Genomic DNA, 15,494 nt, shown 5'->3' on the forward strand with positions numbered 1-15,494 from the left:
CTAATGCAGAGTTGCTAGCATACTTATAGAACATGTGAAGGGGGGTTGAGGTAAGCACAGCTGTGGTGGTCATTTACATAGATGAACATTTGGCAGAGGAAATTCTTTTAGGGAGATCAACTCAAGGAGACACACTGTCTCCCAGGGACAACTACATTGCTTTATGTTTCCCTCTAATTGTGTAAGTTATTGATACTAGCAGTTGTTTGGATAAACAACAAGAGACAGAGATTCCAACACTTAGTTCTCTGGGCTGAGAGCAAACAAGGCTTTTACCGTAAATCCCAGACTAAGTCCTCAGGCCAGTTCAGCTAGCCCTTCCCCGGAGTGGGGGGGGGGGTGTCCTGTCTCTAAAGTTGTACCAGTTTGCATGAAAACCATGCATTTATGCTTTCTAGAATATCCCATTTCGCTGCCAGGTAGTTTTGCCACTCGCCCCAGGTCCATCCCAGTCCCATGGCGGGACCTCCTCCCCTTTGGGGTGTTAGGAACTACAGAAACTGAAGCCTGAGTCAAGTAGTTATGACGAAGTAATTATGCCCAGGAGCAGATATATTTCAGAGCCAATCAACTCCCAGATATTAGGAGCACAGCATTCATGGTCTTTCTGTGTTTAACCAAAGAACATTGCTCTATGGTAACGTATAAAAAGGCTATAAGGGAAACAGAAAAGCAAGTACAAATATACAGCACTTCAAATACAAAGCAGTGTCAGTACAAGTTCAGAATTACCAGAAAGTTTTGTTTAACAAGCAATCGAGATTGATATGATGGACTGTGACAATGCGAGGTAAAAACACAAGGGAAAGATTTCAGATAAACTTTAACTAAGTTGGGGATGCTAGCAAGGGTAATTTAAATTCCTCTAGGAGGAGGAAAGGAGGCAATGCACTGATAAAGCCTAAAGCACTTAGGGCTAATATCCAACACCTCACAGTGATTCACTAATAAAAAAAATTAAAAAATAAAGGAAGGTAGATTTACAGGGGAACTTTGAGTCTTTTTATTTTTTATGCAAAGGGGAGGGAAGGTCAAATAAGTTTGGGCACCTCTGCTCTAGCACCTGGCCTCGAGGTTCTCTGTATTGACTTGTGTAGGTCATATAAGACCATTTCGGGCCTCCCAGAAAGCCCCGAAGCTGGGAAGACAGTCCTCTACACCGGAAGCCCCCCAGAATGCTCAGGGGCTCAAAGGACAGGAGCTTAATCCAGCCTTAGTTCGCCTGCAGGGAAACCAAGGCAGGCTTCCCAGGTGCCGTGAGCCTGGCCGAACATGAGCTGGATGAGGGAAGCAAGGAAAGCAGCAGCGGGAGAGAGGGGCTTGTGTAAAGGGGGTGTGTGGAGACACCTTCAGGGGGCCCCGGGGCAGAGCTGTTGGTTCTAAGCTGGCGGGCGAGAACCCGTTTCCGGAGAAGGAGAGGGACGGCTCCCAGCTCTGGGGCGGCCGGCCAGCCTTCCTGACTGCTTGAGGAGCGCGGTGGCCTGGTTTGACTCGTCGGGAGGCTGGCGGAGGCCGGAGGGAGGACTGCAGAGGAACCAGCTGGCATCCTGATGCGGCCAAGAGGGTGGGCCACCGATGTCTAGTGTCCTGTCTGTCCTGTCACTCAGTGGGGGTGGGCGGGGGGGGGGGGTAAGTGAGCAGGAGTTGTTCTCACCCAGAAACGATTCCAGTTAAGCAGACCAGAGGCAGCAGGGGACTTGATCGGGGGGGAGGGGGGGTTATGAAGCCCCTTTCAGAGGGCCTGGGATGGAAGGATAGAGGCAGCGGAGGTGGGGGGCAGGAGAGGTGGGGGTGGCAGGGGTGGAGGGAGCCAGCCAAGTGCCAGCTCCTGGCCTTCTCCTGCTTGTGAAGGCAGAAGGCTGGTGCGGGCCGCCAGCGGGCACTGTGACCCCAGCCTCGTGCACTCTGCTCACCCATGCCAGCACTGTACCCACAATGTCTTGCCAATGGGGCGGGGCGGGGGGGGGCAGGGGGATTGTCTTTGGAAAGTCAGGCCACTGTATGCGTGCTTGCAGTTCTTTTACCAACAGAATTCTTTCTTCGACAAACCGTATGCCAAACTTTGGCCTAAAATAGAACCCGTGACATGGCTTTGGCCTTGGGGCAGGGAAGGGGGCAACAGTCCCCAAGGAGAAGGGCCCAGAGCCACCGTGAAAATCCAGCTCCAGGGGGTGCAAGCGATAGCACAGTGGGTAGGGCGTTTGCCTTGCACGCGGCCAACCTGGGTTCGTATCCCACCATCCCATAGGGTCCCCTGAGCACCGCCAGGAGTGATTTCTGAGTGCAGAGCCAGGAGTAACCCCTGAGCATTGCCGGGTGTGACCCAAAAAGCAAAAAAAAAAAAAAAAAAAAAAAAAAAAAGAAGAAAAGAAAAAGAAAAAGAAAATCCAGCTCTGGAAGATTCTGCATGACCTTTCTGCTCTGCCCGCAGTGCTTTGACATTTTGGATTAAACCCGGGTGTGAGGCTGCGGCCATTGGTGATTGTTTTCCTTGGAAAAACCATAAGGTTTCTGGGTTTGGAAGTTTAGGGGCTAGCCGCCCCCAGGGTCTCCTTGCCCATCACACCCCGTGCCCAGGAACAGCCGGAGCCTCCGTGGGGGGCCCCACTGCTCAGAACCTAAGATCTTCTGCAGGATCAGATGGCACCAGGGAAGGCCAGAGGTAGGGTCCTGTGTGTGACCCCGCCATGCAGCCCCCCTGCCGCTCGGCATGGCCCTGAACCCGCTCTCTGCTCTGCAGCTACTCTTGTTTCCCCAGCTTTTTTATTATTATTATTATTATTATTTTTTATTTTATTCTTTTGCTTTTTGGGTCACACCCGGCGATGCACAGGGGTTACTCCTGGCTCTGCACTCACTCCTGGCAGTGCTCAGGAGATCATATGGGATGCTGGGAATCGAACCCGGGTCAGCCACATGCAAGGCAAACGCCCTACCCGCTGTGCTATTGCTCCAGCCCCTGTCTCCCCAGCTCTGCCTGTTCACAAACGCCAGTGTTTAAGATCCTTGCGGTGCCGCCTTTCCTGAGGGCTTCCTCCCAGGGCTTTGCGTTGAAGCCCTCTTGTGGTTCTGGAGGTGGCCCTGAGCCCCCCGTGTGGCACGGTGTGCGTGGCCAGCCCCCTCAGGAAGCCCACGCTGGTGCTTGTGAGTTGGCGGGCAGATTTCCCCGGGTGCTTTTGTGGAACACTCAGTCCCGTCTTCCTGCTGGGAGCCGTGCCCACAAGCAGAGCTCCAGCTCCCTCGTCCTGCTCCAGGAAGGCAGGGAAGGGCCCAAGAGCACTTCTGGGCCTGGGCGGCGCTGCTCTGGGTCCCAGTCTTGGGGGCAGATGTGTTGTGACCACCGGCGCAGCCCGTCCTCAGAGGGGCTTCGGGAAGGTGGGGCTTCCCGGGCGACAGCTTGCAGGAGCTCTGGGCCTCTGCTCCGTCTGCCAGCACAGCTTGTGGGAACAACCCCGGGGCTCCCCAGTCTGGGGAAGGAAAGCAGGGCTGGGAAGCAGCAAACCAGCAAGGCAGCTGCGGTCCTGATGGTGCCGCGCGGCGGTCACTGGTGGCACATGCAGATGGCTTGTCTGCTCCCTTCCCAGGACCTGCCAGTCAGGTGGCCTCCAGGCCCAGGCTGCGACTGTGCCCCAGGCTCCCAGGCTGTGCTGTGCTGAGTGCTTTCTCTCTGTGTGTGTGTGTGTGTGTGTGTGTGTGTGTGTGTGTGTGTGTGTGTGTGTGTCTGCATTTTCCAGAGGGGAAATACAAAGCTCAGTGCGTGCCTGTGACCCCCACCTCCTACGGGGCATCCCTTTGTCACCCAGAGCTCCTATGCCCCAGCAAAGTTCCCGACCAGTCTGTTCACCCCCGAAGGGCCAGAGGCTCCATCACGGGGCATTTAAAAGCCAAATCTCCCAGCGGGCTTGCAGACTCAGCAGTTGCGTCCGAGCTTATCGGAGTGCCTGGAGCAAGTATGTTAAGTAAGTCGGGAGCTAGGGCCATTCGAATGAAACAAGACTTAGGCCACTAGCAGGCCTGAAGTCTGAGGGCTCAGGAACCTGATACTTATGTCCTGCTCAGGACATTCTGATTGGCACCTGGGTCCTTCCCGTGCGGGCACATTGTTAGCAGTGCACGGGGCCACCTGCCATCTGGACTCTACGAAGCAGTCGTGCAGTGGAACGTTTTGTATTCCAGTAGCTTTGTTCCCTTTTTATTTTCACTTCTTTCCATAGACGTGTGTGTGTGTGTGTGTGTGTGCACGTGTGTGTGTGTGTGTGTGTGTGTAGCAGAATGTCAAATATACATCCAATATATCTATGATAATGGGTTTATCTATGACAAACCCAAATATGAGTTTATCATAGAATTAATCACGGCTTATAGCATCCGTCCACACCAGATTTCTCCTTGAGTTTCTCTTTTATCTTCTTCCTGGTCCTCTCTTGCAGAGCTCCCCGCTCTGATGCATATTTTTTAAGAGTTTCATTTTAGAGAACTCTCATTTTATTTTATTTTATTTATTTTGTGGCTTTTTGGGTCACACCTGGTGATGCATGGGTGTTACTCCTGACTCATGCACTCAGGAATTACACCTGGCAGTGCTCGGGGGACCATATGGGATGCTGGGAATCGAACCCGGGTCGGCCGCGTGCAAGGCAAACACCCTACTTACTGTACCATCGCTCCAGCCCCCGATGTATCATTTTATAGCCGAATGAGCCTCTGAACTCTTGGACCCGACCTGAGAGGATCCTTTTCAAGCCCCTCGTGTCTGTAGCCTGTGGGGAGTGTCCAGACTCCCAGAGTTCACGGGTGGCGTGGCTGGATACTGGAGCTGGTTAGAGAGCCCTTTGGCCTGCATTTAAAGGCTGTGTTCTGGTTCCTCTGTCAGCCTCCCCCTGATTCCCCATCATGCACTTTCCTCATCCTCCTGGGATGCTGCAGCTGAGGGGCCCCTCCTCCTGCATCCACATCCACACCCTCGTCCACCACACACACACACACACACACTTCTGCACCCTCAGCAGCGCGTCTCCTATTGTCGGAAGGACCAGCAGGATGCTGGTACCGAGGTGCCCGGGCCACACCCAGGGGACCGCAGGAAGCAGGTGAAGTGGACTCAGTGCTGTCTGTAGTGGTCGGGAGGGGCCTGACATGCAGGAACCTTTCCTCCTCACTCTGCTGCATTGTTGAGCTCGGCCCCACTCCCAGGCCCAGGCTGAGAGTTGACACTTCCTGTCTGGAGAGAAATGCCAGATTGGGCCGGGCCCAGTGCAAGCGGGGAGAGTCTCAGCTTCCGGGTTCTGCCCTGCCTCCAGCCACCAGCTTTGCTCTGTCCTGGATTTCCTTCTGGGAGCATTTCTGAGAAACGGGACCGTCTAGTATGTCACCTTTCTTGTGTGGGCTCCTGCCTTTGAGAATGATGATTTCGGGGCTCAGCCACTTAGGCAGTGATGGGTGCTTCTTCCCTTTTGTGACCGCAGAGCTGTCCCTGGATGTGGAGGTAGTGATGTGTTTGTGAAGCAGCCAGCCAAGGACACAGCCGCTGCCGCTGCCTCTGGAAAGTCACCCTCGACATTGCCATGAACTAGGGTGTCTGTTGAGCACGAGTTTTTACCCTTTGTGGCAGAATACTAGGAGGAGAGCTATGGGATCAAAGACTAATCTGTCAGTACTGGAGTGATAGTATAGCAGGTAGGGCATTTGCCTTGCACGTTGCCAACCAGAGTTTGATCCCCGTCACCCCCTATGAGCACTGTCTGGAGTGTTTCCTGAGTGCAGAGCCAGGAGTGACCCTTGAGCACTGCTGGGTATCGCCCCACTCTGTTGTCAGTTTCTTTTTTTTTTTTTAATTTTTTTATCAGTGAATCACCGTGAGGTGCAGTTACAACCGTTTGTGCTTGCATTTCAGTTACACAGAGGTTGAGTGCCCACCCCTCCACCAGTGCCCATTTTCTGCCACCAATGGTCCCAGCATCCCTCCCAGCACCCCCACCCCAATGGTCAGTTTCTTGAGGAACATGCCAAACCATGCATCTCTTTCCTGAAGAGCAGCTTTACGCTGGGATCTTCCTGCACGAGAGACGTGGAAGGTGGGGAGGGGGAGTGCTGGTGAGACTCTGGGGACCCAGCTTCCTGCTGAAGCTCTGCAGGAGGGTCAGGGGCGCCTTTACACCTGCCCCATGCTCTACCTGGGCTCTGGCCGCCTTATCTGAATAGCCCGGGGATTGCATAAAACTACTCTTTAAATTCCCTACAACCTAAACTTTTATGAGGGGAATCAGATTTCAGAGATAAAGGAGAGAGAATTGTCAGCTAAACGGGATTGTTTCTGTTCTTTCTCCGCTGTGCTTTATTTATTTATTTTTTTAATGCACACTAAGACATTCCCAGATAATTGGACTTATCTCGTGCCAGTGCGTCTGGGTAGTGAACGGCGTCTGCCTTTCTGTTCCTGCCAGGGTCCCTAGGGTAGGCTGGCAGCCTCCTTCCCATCACTTCCTGGCAACTCCTGGGCAGAACTTGGTGGTGGCCACAGGGCCAGGACGGGTCCTCCCCCATCCTCCTCCAAGAGCAAACGCTGAGCTGCCCCCTGGTGCCCCTCCCTCTGCACTGATGCCAGCGAGGCAGGCAGCACGGACCAGAGAGGCTCAGAGTAGTTGGGCCTACTCTGAGTCAGTGAGGAGGAGCACCCGCAGTCCTCCCTGAGCACTTCTAGCCGGGCCCCCTCCTCAGGGGATCTCTCCTACCTTCCCCTGCTCCCAGTGGGGCGGACTTTTCTGCCCCCTTGTGGGCAGCCTGGGCCCGTCTGTAGCCTGGGCACAAAGCCGGCGCTCTCATGCGCCACCTGGTGGCTTTCTAGGAACTGCAAGGCTTGCAAACGCGATCCAGGTTTCCTTGCCGTGTTTAATCCACCCACCTCATAAATTAGAGTACCCGCTTTAGCTCTGGGTTCAAGCAGTGTTAGGTCCCGTCCATCTTACAGACTTTTTCACCCCCGGGGACACAGAGAGTGGATTTCAGAGTGATGATAAGGCATAAAGAACCAGCTCAGGGCTCACGGGTGTTCGGGAACACGGGGTATGGAAAGTCCTCACAAGGGGATTGGAGAGATCCAGGCTGTGTGACTCTGCAGGACATGCGGCGTGCCTGAGGGCCAGGCGGCCCCAGGTGGGAGGTGATGAGCACCAGGCTGCGAGAGACACTGTGAAGAGGGGTCTGTGCACCTCACTTAGCGTGGACCCGGGCGGGTACTGACGTCTGTGTACTTTGGAACTCACAGCTCTGGCAGAGAACGAGCCCGAGGGAAGCATGGGAGTGGGAGACGGTTAGGAAGTGACTTCAGTCACAGGTAGGAGAGGACAGTGACCCAAACCAAGGTGGACGCCTCGTGCAGAGAGACAGTGGACAGAGTCGAGAGAGACCTGTGGGGCCAAGAAAGAAACTGCTTAAGTGTGTTCAGAATCTGTCAGGCTGGTGGGGACCGGTTGGCTCCTGGCAGCAGGAGCAGTGTCCATTCTGTGTGGGGAAGCAGCCTGTGTCCATTCCCTTGGGCTGTCTGTCCATCTGGGAAGCCCGAGGCACTCAGGAACACCCCCCTGCCAACCTCTCACCTGGCCTCAGCTGGATCCGGACTTTTGACTCTCCAGGAATCCTGATACTCTGTATCTGAGCTCAACCAAAACAAGAGGGAAAAGGTTTGCTGCACCCCTCCGCCCCCAGGGTCAACCTCTTGGTGGTGGTGGGCATCTGTCGCCCTCAGTAGGATCTGGAATGAGTCCTTGCCCTGGAGGAAGGAAGCAGGGGGCTCACTCTGCCCGCCCCAGGGGGCACCCATCCTGTGCTGTCATTTCAGCGCTGCCCTTACCTTTAAAGGACTGTACCAGGCACTGCCGTATTTCCCACATCTCACCCTCACAGACTGTCTGCTGAAATCGTTCATTTGAAAGAGTCGTAGGAGACTCAGCAGTGAATCCCGGAAGACAGCAGCTCACCAGAGCTTCCTCTGGACCCCCTGCAGAGGCGATTTCACCAGGGCAGCTCAGATAGAGCGGAGTCCTCTCTCTGCCCACTCCAGATGAAGCCCTGGTGGCCACAGGCTTCCAGAAGAAAAACCCAAGTATGAGCGACCAGGGACTGAAGACTCCAGGCCACATGGCAGTGGTGGGGACGGGCCATCCCTTCCTGTCTCCCTGCCCCTTTGGGGTCCTGGCTGTCATGCCCACAACACGCCTCCAGGTGCCATTTCAGCAAATCACTGGACTTGCGCCAGAGACTCACAAATGAATCTCATAATGTTTTAACTCCCTACAGAGATGTCCTTGGACCCCAGTCACTTACAATTTTAGAATTCCAGGAGCACGTGGCCACAAAAGAGGCCACATGACCACTCATGATCGTCATAATAAGCATTTGAAAATGAATTATCTTGCTTTCGACTGCTGCACGAGCATGAGCCCAGAGGCCAGCTAAACTACTTTGGGCACCAGCAGCTTGCAGAAATGTCTCTAGACTGTGAATTGAGCCACTGCCCCATGCTGCACCAGGAGGGGAAGGGTTTTTCTCTCTTGGCTTTTCCATTTTATGAGCACCACAAAAGGGAAGTAAAAGCTTGCAGTGATGCAATTTCTGGCAGAAATTTTCCTGGACTTAGTTAACTAAAATACAGAAATCCAAAACCGCGCGGCCGCAACCTCATATCTCTTAATTGTCAGCAATGGAAAACATTATCAAATGGTTCCTTTTCAACAGGTCTGACTTTGAGGGGGAAACTCCAAACAATAATAGTGAGTTTTTTGTTGAAATATTGCAGGTAATCAAAATAAAGTGAAATCTATCAGCTACACAGGCAGGGGTAGGGGTAGGGGGAGGTATACTGTGGCTCCTGGTGGTGGAAAATGTGCACTGGTGATGGGATGGGTGTTGAACATTGTATAACGGAGACTTAAGACTGAAAGCTCTGTAACTTTCCACATGGTGATTCAATTAAAAAAATTTTTTTAAAAAAGGAAAATGAATTATCTAGTATCTTCCTATGGCAGGCAGGCTTGAATGAGGGCGGGAAAATTTGAAATAATGGTGGTGGGAAGGTGTAATGGTGGTGGGATTGGTGTTGAAATATTGAATGTAATCAATGTGAACAACCTTATGAAAATAAAATTTAAAAATGAAAAAAAAAAGAGAATAGTAGGGGCTAGTATTCAGAAGGGAGTGATTTATGTTGCTATTCTACATGCCTCCTCAAGCAAACAACCAGTGAGGTCATCTTTACTCACACAGGCCTGAGGGTAGTTTCAGGAGAAAAATGACAAAGGGGTGGCAAATTCAGAGATGACTAGAAAGTAAAGTAGTGTATCCCCGCCCTTCAAATCCCTGCAGAGACAGGGCAAGATGAAAAATCACTCTGTACAGAGGCCGGAAGTTAAGAATTCATTTGAACCTTGAGGACAGTCTATCTTGTTGATATTCTGGTTTGGGGGGTGGGGGTTGTTGTTGGTAATTAGAAAATGTAATGGATTTTGTTATATTGACCATGTATCCAGGAATCTTGCTAAGATGATTTATTAATTTCAAAGGTGTCGGGGCTAGAGAGATAGTACGGTAGAGCATTTGCCTTGCCTATGGCCGACCTGGGTTTGATCCTGACATCCCATATGGTCCCCAAGCACCTCTGGGAGTGATCCCCGAGTCAGAGTCATATGGACGAGCTTGCACCTCTCTAACTACCCCACCCCGTGCCCACTTTCACCTGCCTCTCCCTGGACCCGAGGCCAGCTCAGCCGCACATGCCTGCCTCCCCTGCCTGCCCCCAGTCCAGCACGAGACGCAGAGAGGCTGTCACTGGGGCTTCTTTCTGGCACATGAGTTCTCAGAGCTGGGCCCCAGGCCTTGTGACAATCTTGTGCAGGGTGACGCTTCCTTCGAGCCAGAGTACTCAAGTTGGGGGCGGGAGTCAAGCGGGGGATCCTCCAAGAGACAGCAGCAATGTCGAGAGACATTGGGGTCATGTCGCTGAGTGTTTCAATTTGACAATTCAAGATTTCTGAACACAGGCCTGAACTTCGTGCAAAGTCCATCACATCCTGAATCCAGGTGTTTCTGGCAGGCTCGCTTGGGTTGTGTTTCTTGGGCAGAAGGGTCAGGAGTGGAGAAAGGCTGAGGAACCCGGATGAGAGCAGGGCTGGGGCGAGTGATGCTGCTAAACCCACCATCATGCCCCACAGTGCCCCACATAAAGACTGCCCGCGCCAGACATCTGTCACGCAAGGTGACACTGAGAAGCCTTGTCCCAGGGCTGGAGGGATAGTACAGTGGGAGGGTGCTTGGCCTGAGCCCCGCCGGGAGTGGTACCTGAGTGCAGAGCCTGAGTAACCCCTGAGCATCACCAAGTGTGCCCCTCCTCCCCAAACCACAAAAAGCTCATGTTGTAGGGCCAGAGCAGGAGTACTGTGCATAGGACGTTTGCTCTGCGTATGGCCTGTCTGGTTCCATCCCTAGTGCTGATACGGTTCCTTGAACCCTCCCAGGAATGACCCCTGAGCACAGAGCCAGGAGCAAGCCCCCAGCACTGTAGGATGTGCCCCCCCCCCCGCAACAGAGAAAATCTCTTATCCTAGAATATCTGTGTGTGGCTGAGGCCACAGGAAACCTCACCTGCTGCGTTTCTCTTCACAGCTGACCTCTGTCGGGAAGGCCGAGGAGCTGGAGCGGCTGGAGGCGGCCAGACCCCGCGGGCCAGGGACCAGGGGGCCGGAGCAGGCGCCCAGGATGGCCCGGCAGCCCCCTCCGCCCTGGCTCTGTGCCGCCGGCCTCCTCTGCCTCCTCAGCCTGGGCGCGGCCATCGAGATCCCCATGGACCGTGAGTGCTGCTTCAGCCTCTTCCTTCTGCTCGGGGCCGAGGAGGTTGGGACCGTTCAAACCCTTTCAGGGCGAGGAGCAAAGGACTGGAGCACGAGCTTCACACGGGGGAAGCCCGGGTCCCACCTCTGGTGTCACGTGGTCCCCCAGCACCGCTGGGTCTGCTGCCCCCAAAGAAAAAAACATTCATGGAGGTTGGGGTGGGGCGGGGGGACCGTGGATTTGGGATTTTGAGCCCGTTTCCTGGTGGAGGGCTGCTGATGGAAGGACTGGGCAGGGGGCGGGGCAGAAGTAGGACAATGGACGGCGGCACTCAGGCTGCCAAAGGGCTGTGGAGCCAGGGGTCCCCCACCATCTGCCCCTCGGCAGGCTGCAGCTCTTCCTCACCTTCCCCGTGTCTGTGTGCCCAGAGATCCTTCAGTCCTTCCTAGCTATAGAGCTTGGGAAGGGGGTTCCCTCCCCAAAGGGGGCGACCCAGTGAGGCAGCAAAGCAGCGTGTGTGCCGGTGACAGTGCCCAGCACTGAGCACCCGGGCCCTGCCCATGACTACGCCACGTTCCCCGCTGACCACTGAAGAGAAAGCCCGATGCTGTGTTCCCCTGGGGGGATGCGTTTGGCCCTCGAAACCCTAAAGGAAGGGACTTGGGGCACTGACAGAAAACCGGGTCCCCGGCAGGCTTCTCAGTGGGGGTCCAGGGAGCCACAGCTGCGCCCTGGGCCCTGCGGTTAAGTGTGTCTCACGTTTGCCACAGTTTTGAACCTCCGTCCGGGACGTCTTGGCAGCACAGGATGACGGCGAGGCCCCACTTGGGTCCCCTGTTTCCTAATCCCGTGAAGGGAGGGGACCCACTCGCCGCCCTTGACTGGGCTGTGTCCAGGCTGCAGCTGTCAGGGAGGAAAGTGAGGCAGCCCCCAGGAAGTGTCCCCTACCCCTACCCCCTCCCACCTCCCACTCGGGGTGCCAAGGCTAGGATTGGGGGGTCGTCTAGTTGAGCTGGAGGCATAGGCGTGGGAATCTCAGTCCCCCCGCTCTTCACCCAGAGGGCTGGGCACTCTCACCCGAGCGTGAGTGGAGGCCGGCAGGGTGGACGCTGCCCTGCCAGCAGCCCCGGGCGTGAGCACATGTGGCCACTGGGGGAGGGGAGGGAAGGCCCGTTCCCATGGAGACCATCTGCCCTGGCTCTCGGAGACTCTCTCATTAGCGGTCCCAGGCAGACAGTCTAATCAGGAGCAGATAAGGCCGCGTCCCTGGAGGGGCGGGAGCATGTGCAGGAAATTGGGCCGTGAGAGCGCGGGGAAGGCTCATTTCTCTCCTGCCGCTCCTCTCCACCTGCCACCTCGTTCCCGGGGCCTGGGGCTCAGGCGGCCCACGGGGTGGGCCCAGGAAGAGATGCTGTGGGTGTTGTGGGCCTGTGGCAGGTAGGGGGCCCCTGGCCCATCTCTCCTCCGAGTACTGCCCCTGCACAGTGACCTCTGATCCCCAGCTCTGTGTCCATGAGGGCACCTGGGGCGCCCCCTTCCGAGTGCGGAGGCCCTCACTTGCTCAGGCTTCCAAGCAAAGCGGCGAGACTCGCACAAGGATCCCAGGTCACTTGACCCTGGGGCCCCCAACCTGTGTTCTGACCGGGCCATCCCCACCTCACAGACTCCTGCCTCCTCTGAGTTCCTGGAACTCACCAGAACAGCCCTGCCACGTGCCTGGCCAAGAGCCACGCTATGTGGAAGGCCTTGACCCGGAAGCTGTTCCACCGAGCTTCCCTGACCCTCAGCTGGCAGGTTAGGACACTGAGGAGCACTGAGGAGCAGAAAGCTGAGGCGATTCCTCTGGCGTCAGGGCTGACACAGACGTTGCAGGAGAGAGTGCTCCACACTCCGGCTGCGTCAGGGCAGGAAACTCCTGCCACCTGGTGGCTCCCCGCCCGGAGCCTGGCCCACATGCCCAGGGGGAGTCTACACAAGCTAAGCCCGAGCAGAGCAAGGCGACATCACAGGGAGGGGCTCTGCTTCTCCTGCCCGCTGGTTCCCACACCAGGGCCTCCCAGCGAGCTCGCAACTCGGGATGCTCCGGGCTGCAAAGGATCGGGTCCCTCTGGTCCCCTGCTGGATGGAGAAGCCCCGACAGGACATCTTCTACTGACACCGACATACAGCATCGCCTGACATGGTGATGCTTGTTAGCACCTGGACCATTTGTCCTTGCAAGATGGTTCCTGTGAAAGGCCCACGAGCCCCCCACCCCGCCCCGTGCCCTCATGCTCTCACCTTTTATATGGCTCTCCTCACAGCGGGAGACCACAGGAGATCCCCAGAATGTGGGGCTTGCTCCCCTGCAAGTTGGCACCTCTCCCCCTCCACCACACACACACACACACACACTGTACCAGCCCCATCCTCTCCTCTTGTTTCTTGAACTTTATTTTATTTTTTCTCTTTGCATCATACCTGATGATGCTCAGGGGTTACTCCTGACTGCACTCAGGGGTTACTCCTGGCGGTGCCTAGGGGACCATATGGAATGCCGGGGATCGAACCCGGGGCTGCCTGGTGTGAAGCAAACACCCCTCCTGCTGTGCTATTGCTCCAGCACCTGCGAGAGCCCTTGAGGGTCTCACTTCCACCCTTCGTGTTTGAGAGGGCGCTCGGGGCTCGTCCGTCCGAGTTCAGCAAAGGCAGGGCGCCCCCTGCAGCCTGAGTTCCCCACAGCGGCCTCAGGGCCGAGACACAGCACCTGCGAGACGGTGTTCTTACGTCGGGCCTCCTGGGTGTGCTTTCGTTTTTTGTTTTGCTTCGGGGCCACCCTCGATAGAGCTTCGATAGGGCTGACTCCCGGCTCTGCGCTCAGGAATCACTCCTGGGGGGCTGGAGAGACCCTAAGAGTAAGGACCAGAGCCAGGGCTGCATGCAGAGCAGGCGCCCACCCCGCTGTCCCGGCTCCCTGGCTCCAGGCTCGGGTGCGAGCAATTCCTGAGAGCTGCTTCCCAGAGTGTAGGCCTGACGCTGCCCGGCCTGCTGGGCACTCGCCCCTGGCTTGCCTCTTCGGGGGGTCTGCCTGTGCCTGGAAACAGGGCCCCTGGGCCGCCCCGGAAAGCGGGGGCAACAGGCTCCCAGGCAGAGCCCCGAGCAGCTGTGCAGGCCCTTTTTGGACTGCAGCCCCTGGCTGTCCCTGTCACCCCAACAGTCACACACACGCCCCCCAGGGGGAGCAGCCTTCGGGCCCCAGCACCAGCCCACTGGAGAGGGCTTGCCGGAAGTGAGCCTCCTCCCCACTGCAAGGGCCCCGCAGAGGAGAGCAGTGGCGGGAAGAAATGGTGCCCCCACCTGTATCCAAGGAGAGCCCGGACAGCCCGTTTCTCCAAGCTGAGACTGTCCGAGCCGGACCAAGAGAGAAGGCGTCGGGATGGATGGATGGAGCAGCCCTCACCGCCTCAGCCCTGCTCATGGAAGCCGAGGCCTCTTCCTCCCCCTTGGATGCCCAGAGAGCAGATTCATCCTCCACTCGGTGCAGGAGCAGAAAGGAGCCCCGACCCCTGCTCTATCCCACGGCACAGAGAGTCACCTGCCATCTCTCCCCAGAGTGGAATGAAGGGTGACCGAGGGGGCCGGAGCCCTAGGACAGCAGAGAGGGTGTTGTCTTGCATGCGACACCCCCACCCCCAGGTTCAATCCCGGGCATCCTGTATGGGCCGGTGAGCCCAGCAGGAATGATTCCTGAGTTCCCAGCCAGGAGTAATGCCTGAGCATGCTGGGTATGGCCCCAGAGCCGACTAACAAACAAACAAACACCCAAAAAATCCCCCCAAACAAAACAAAGCAAAAAGACCCGAGGAGAGAAAATAAAAAGTAAAGGGTGGCTGAGGGAGCCATGAGGAAGGAAGGTGACTGCATTGGCGAGGGGGACCTGGCAGGCTGGGGCGCCCTTTGCCATAGTGACGGCTCAGCCCGTCCCTGGCATTGAGAGTGGACAGTGACCCCCCCCTCCCCCACCACGCCCGCCCAGAGCCCAACTCTCAGGCTACACTGTCACCTTTGGCATCTGGACTTCCTGGCGCCAGCACCATTGGGGCAGGTGCCGGTCTCCTGCTTTCTCCGGGAAACGCTCCCCGTCTGTCCCCGGGGCCTGCGGCCCTTCCTCTGAGCTGCGGGCAGGAGATTCAGGCTCACGCCCCCCTGCAGGTGGGCGGCGAGGGCCTAACGGAGGCTTCCGGGCTGTGGGTCATAACGAGTGTTCTTTCCTCCCTCCCAACGCTAACCCTCCGGAACTAACAGCAAGCATTCAGAACGAGCGTAAGTCCCGGGCCTCGGCTGCACCTCGGGCGGGGGAGGACAGAAAGGAAAGAGGGGCAGGAAAGGCCGGTGAGGAGATCCCAAGGGTCCCTGGCCTCTCCCCCTACTGCCTTGGAGCACCCGTGAGGGGCACTTGGGGGCTGTCAGGGGACCCCGGGCGCTCAGTGGAGCTGGGCCATGGGCCTCTGCTCTGGGACTCATCTCTGGGAAGTTCTCAGGCTCACCTCTCCCTCTGAGCTCTCACTTCACTACTTCAGCCATGGGCCGCCCCTCCCAGCGCTCCCAGCCACGTGGTCCCCAAGTCTGGAAACCCACCTGCTCTTGCTTCCTGTATTTACACAGTGGACGTGCCAAACCACTGTGCCCTGGCG

General features: G+C 56.5%; 1 protein-coding gene across 14 annotated transcripts in view; it reads left to right on the top strand.

Moving 5' to 3' along the window:
• NFASC (neurofascin) overlaps positions 1 to 15,494 on the top strand; it is a 179,989-nt gene that overhangs the window by 100,346 nt on the left and 64,149 nt on the right. For 7 of the 14 annotated variants that reach the window (XM_055144403.1, XM_055144410.1, XM_055144412.1 and 4 more), the window contains exons 3-4: positions 10,657 to 10,840; positions 15,106 to 15,123. In XM_055144403.1, the coding sequence (XP_055000378.1) occupies positions 10,657 to 10,840; positions 15,106 to 15,123 (202 nt within the window). The remainder of the gene's footprint in view (positions 1 to 10,656; positions 10,841 to 15,105; positions 15,124 to 15,494) is intronic. The other 7 variants (XM_055144404.1, XM_055144413.1, XM_055144414.1 and 4 more) reach the window with 1 other exon arrangement.

The sequence above is a fragment of the Sorex araneus genome, chromosome 7, assembly GCF_027595985.1.
Source record: "Sorex araneus isolate mSorAra2 chromosome 7, mSorAra2.pri, whole genome shotgun sequence".
NCBI lineage: Eukaryota > Metazoa > Chordata > Mammalia > Eulipotyphla > Soricidae > Sorex > Sorex araneus.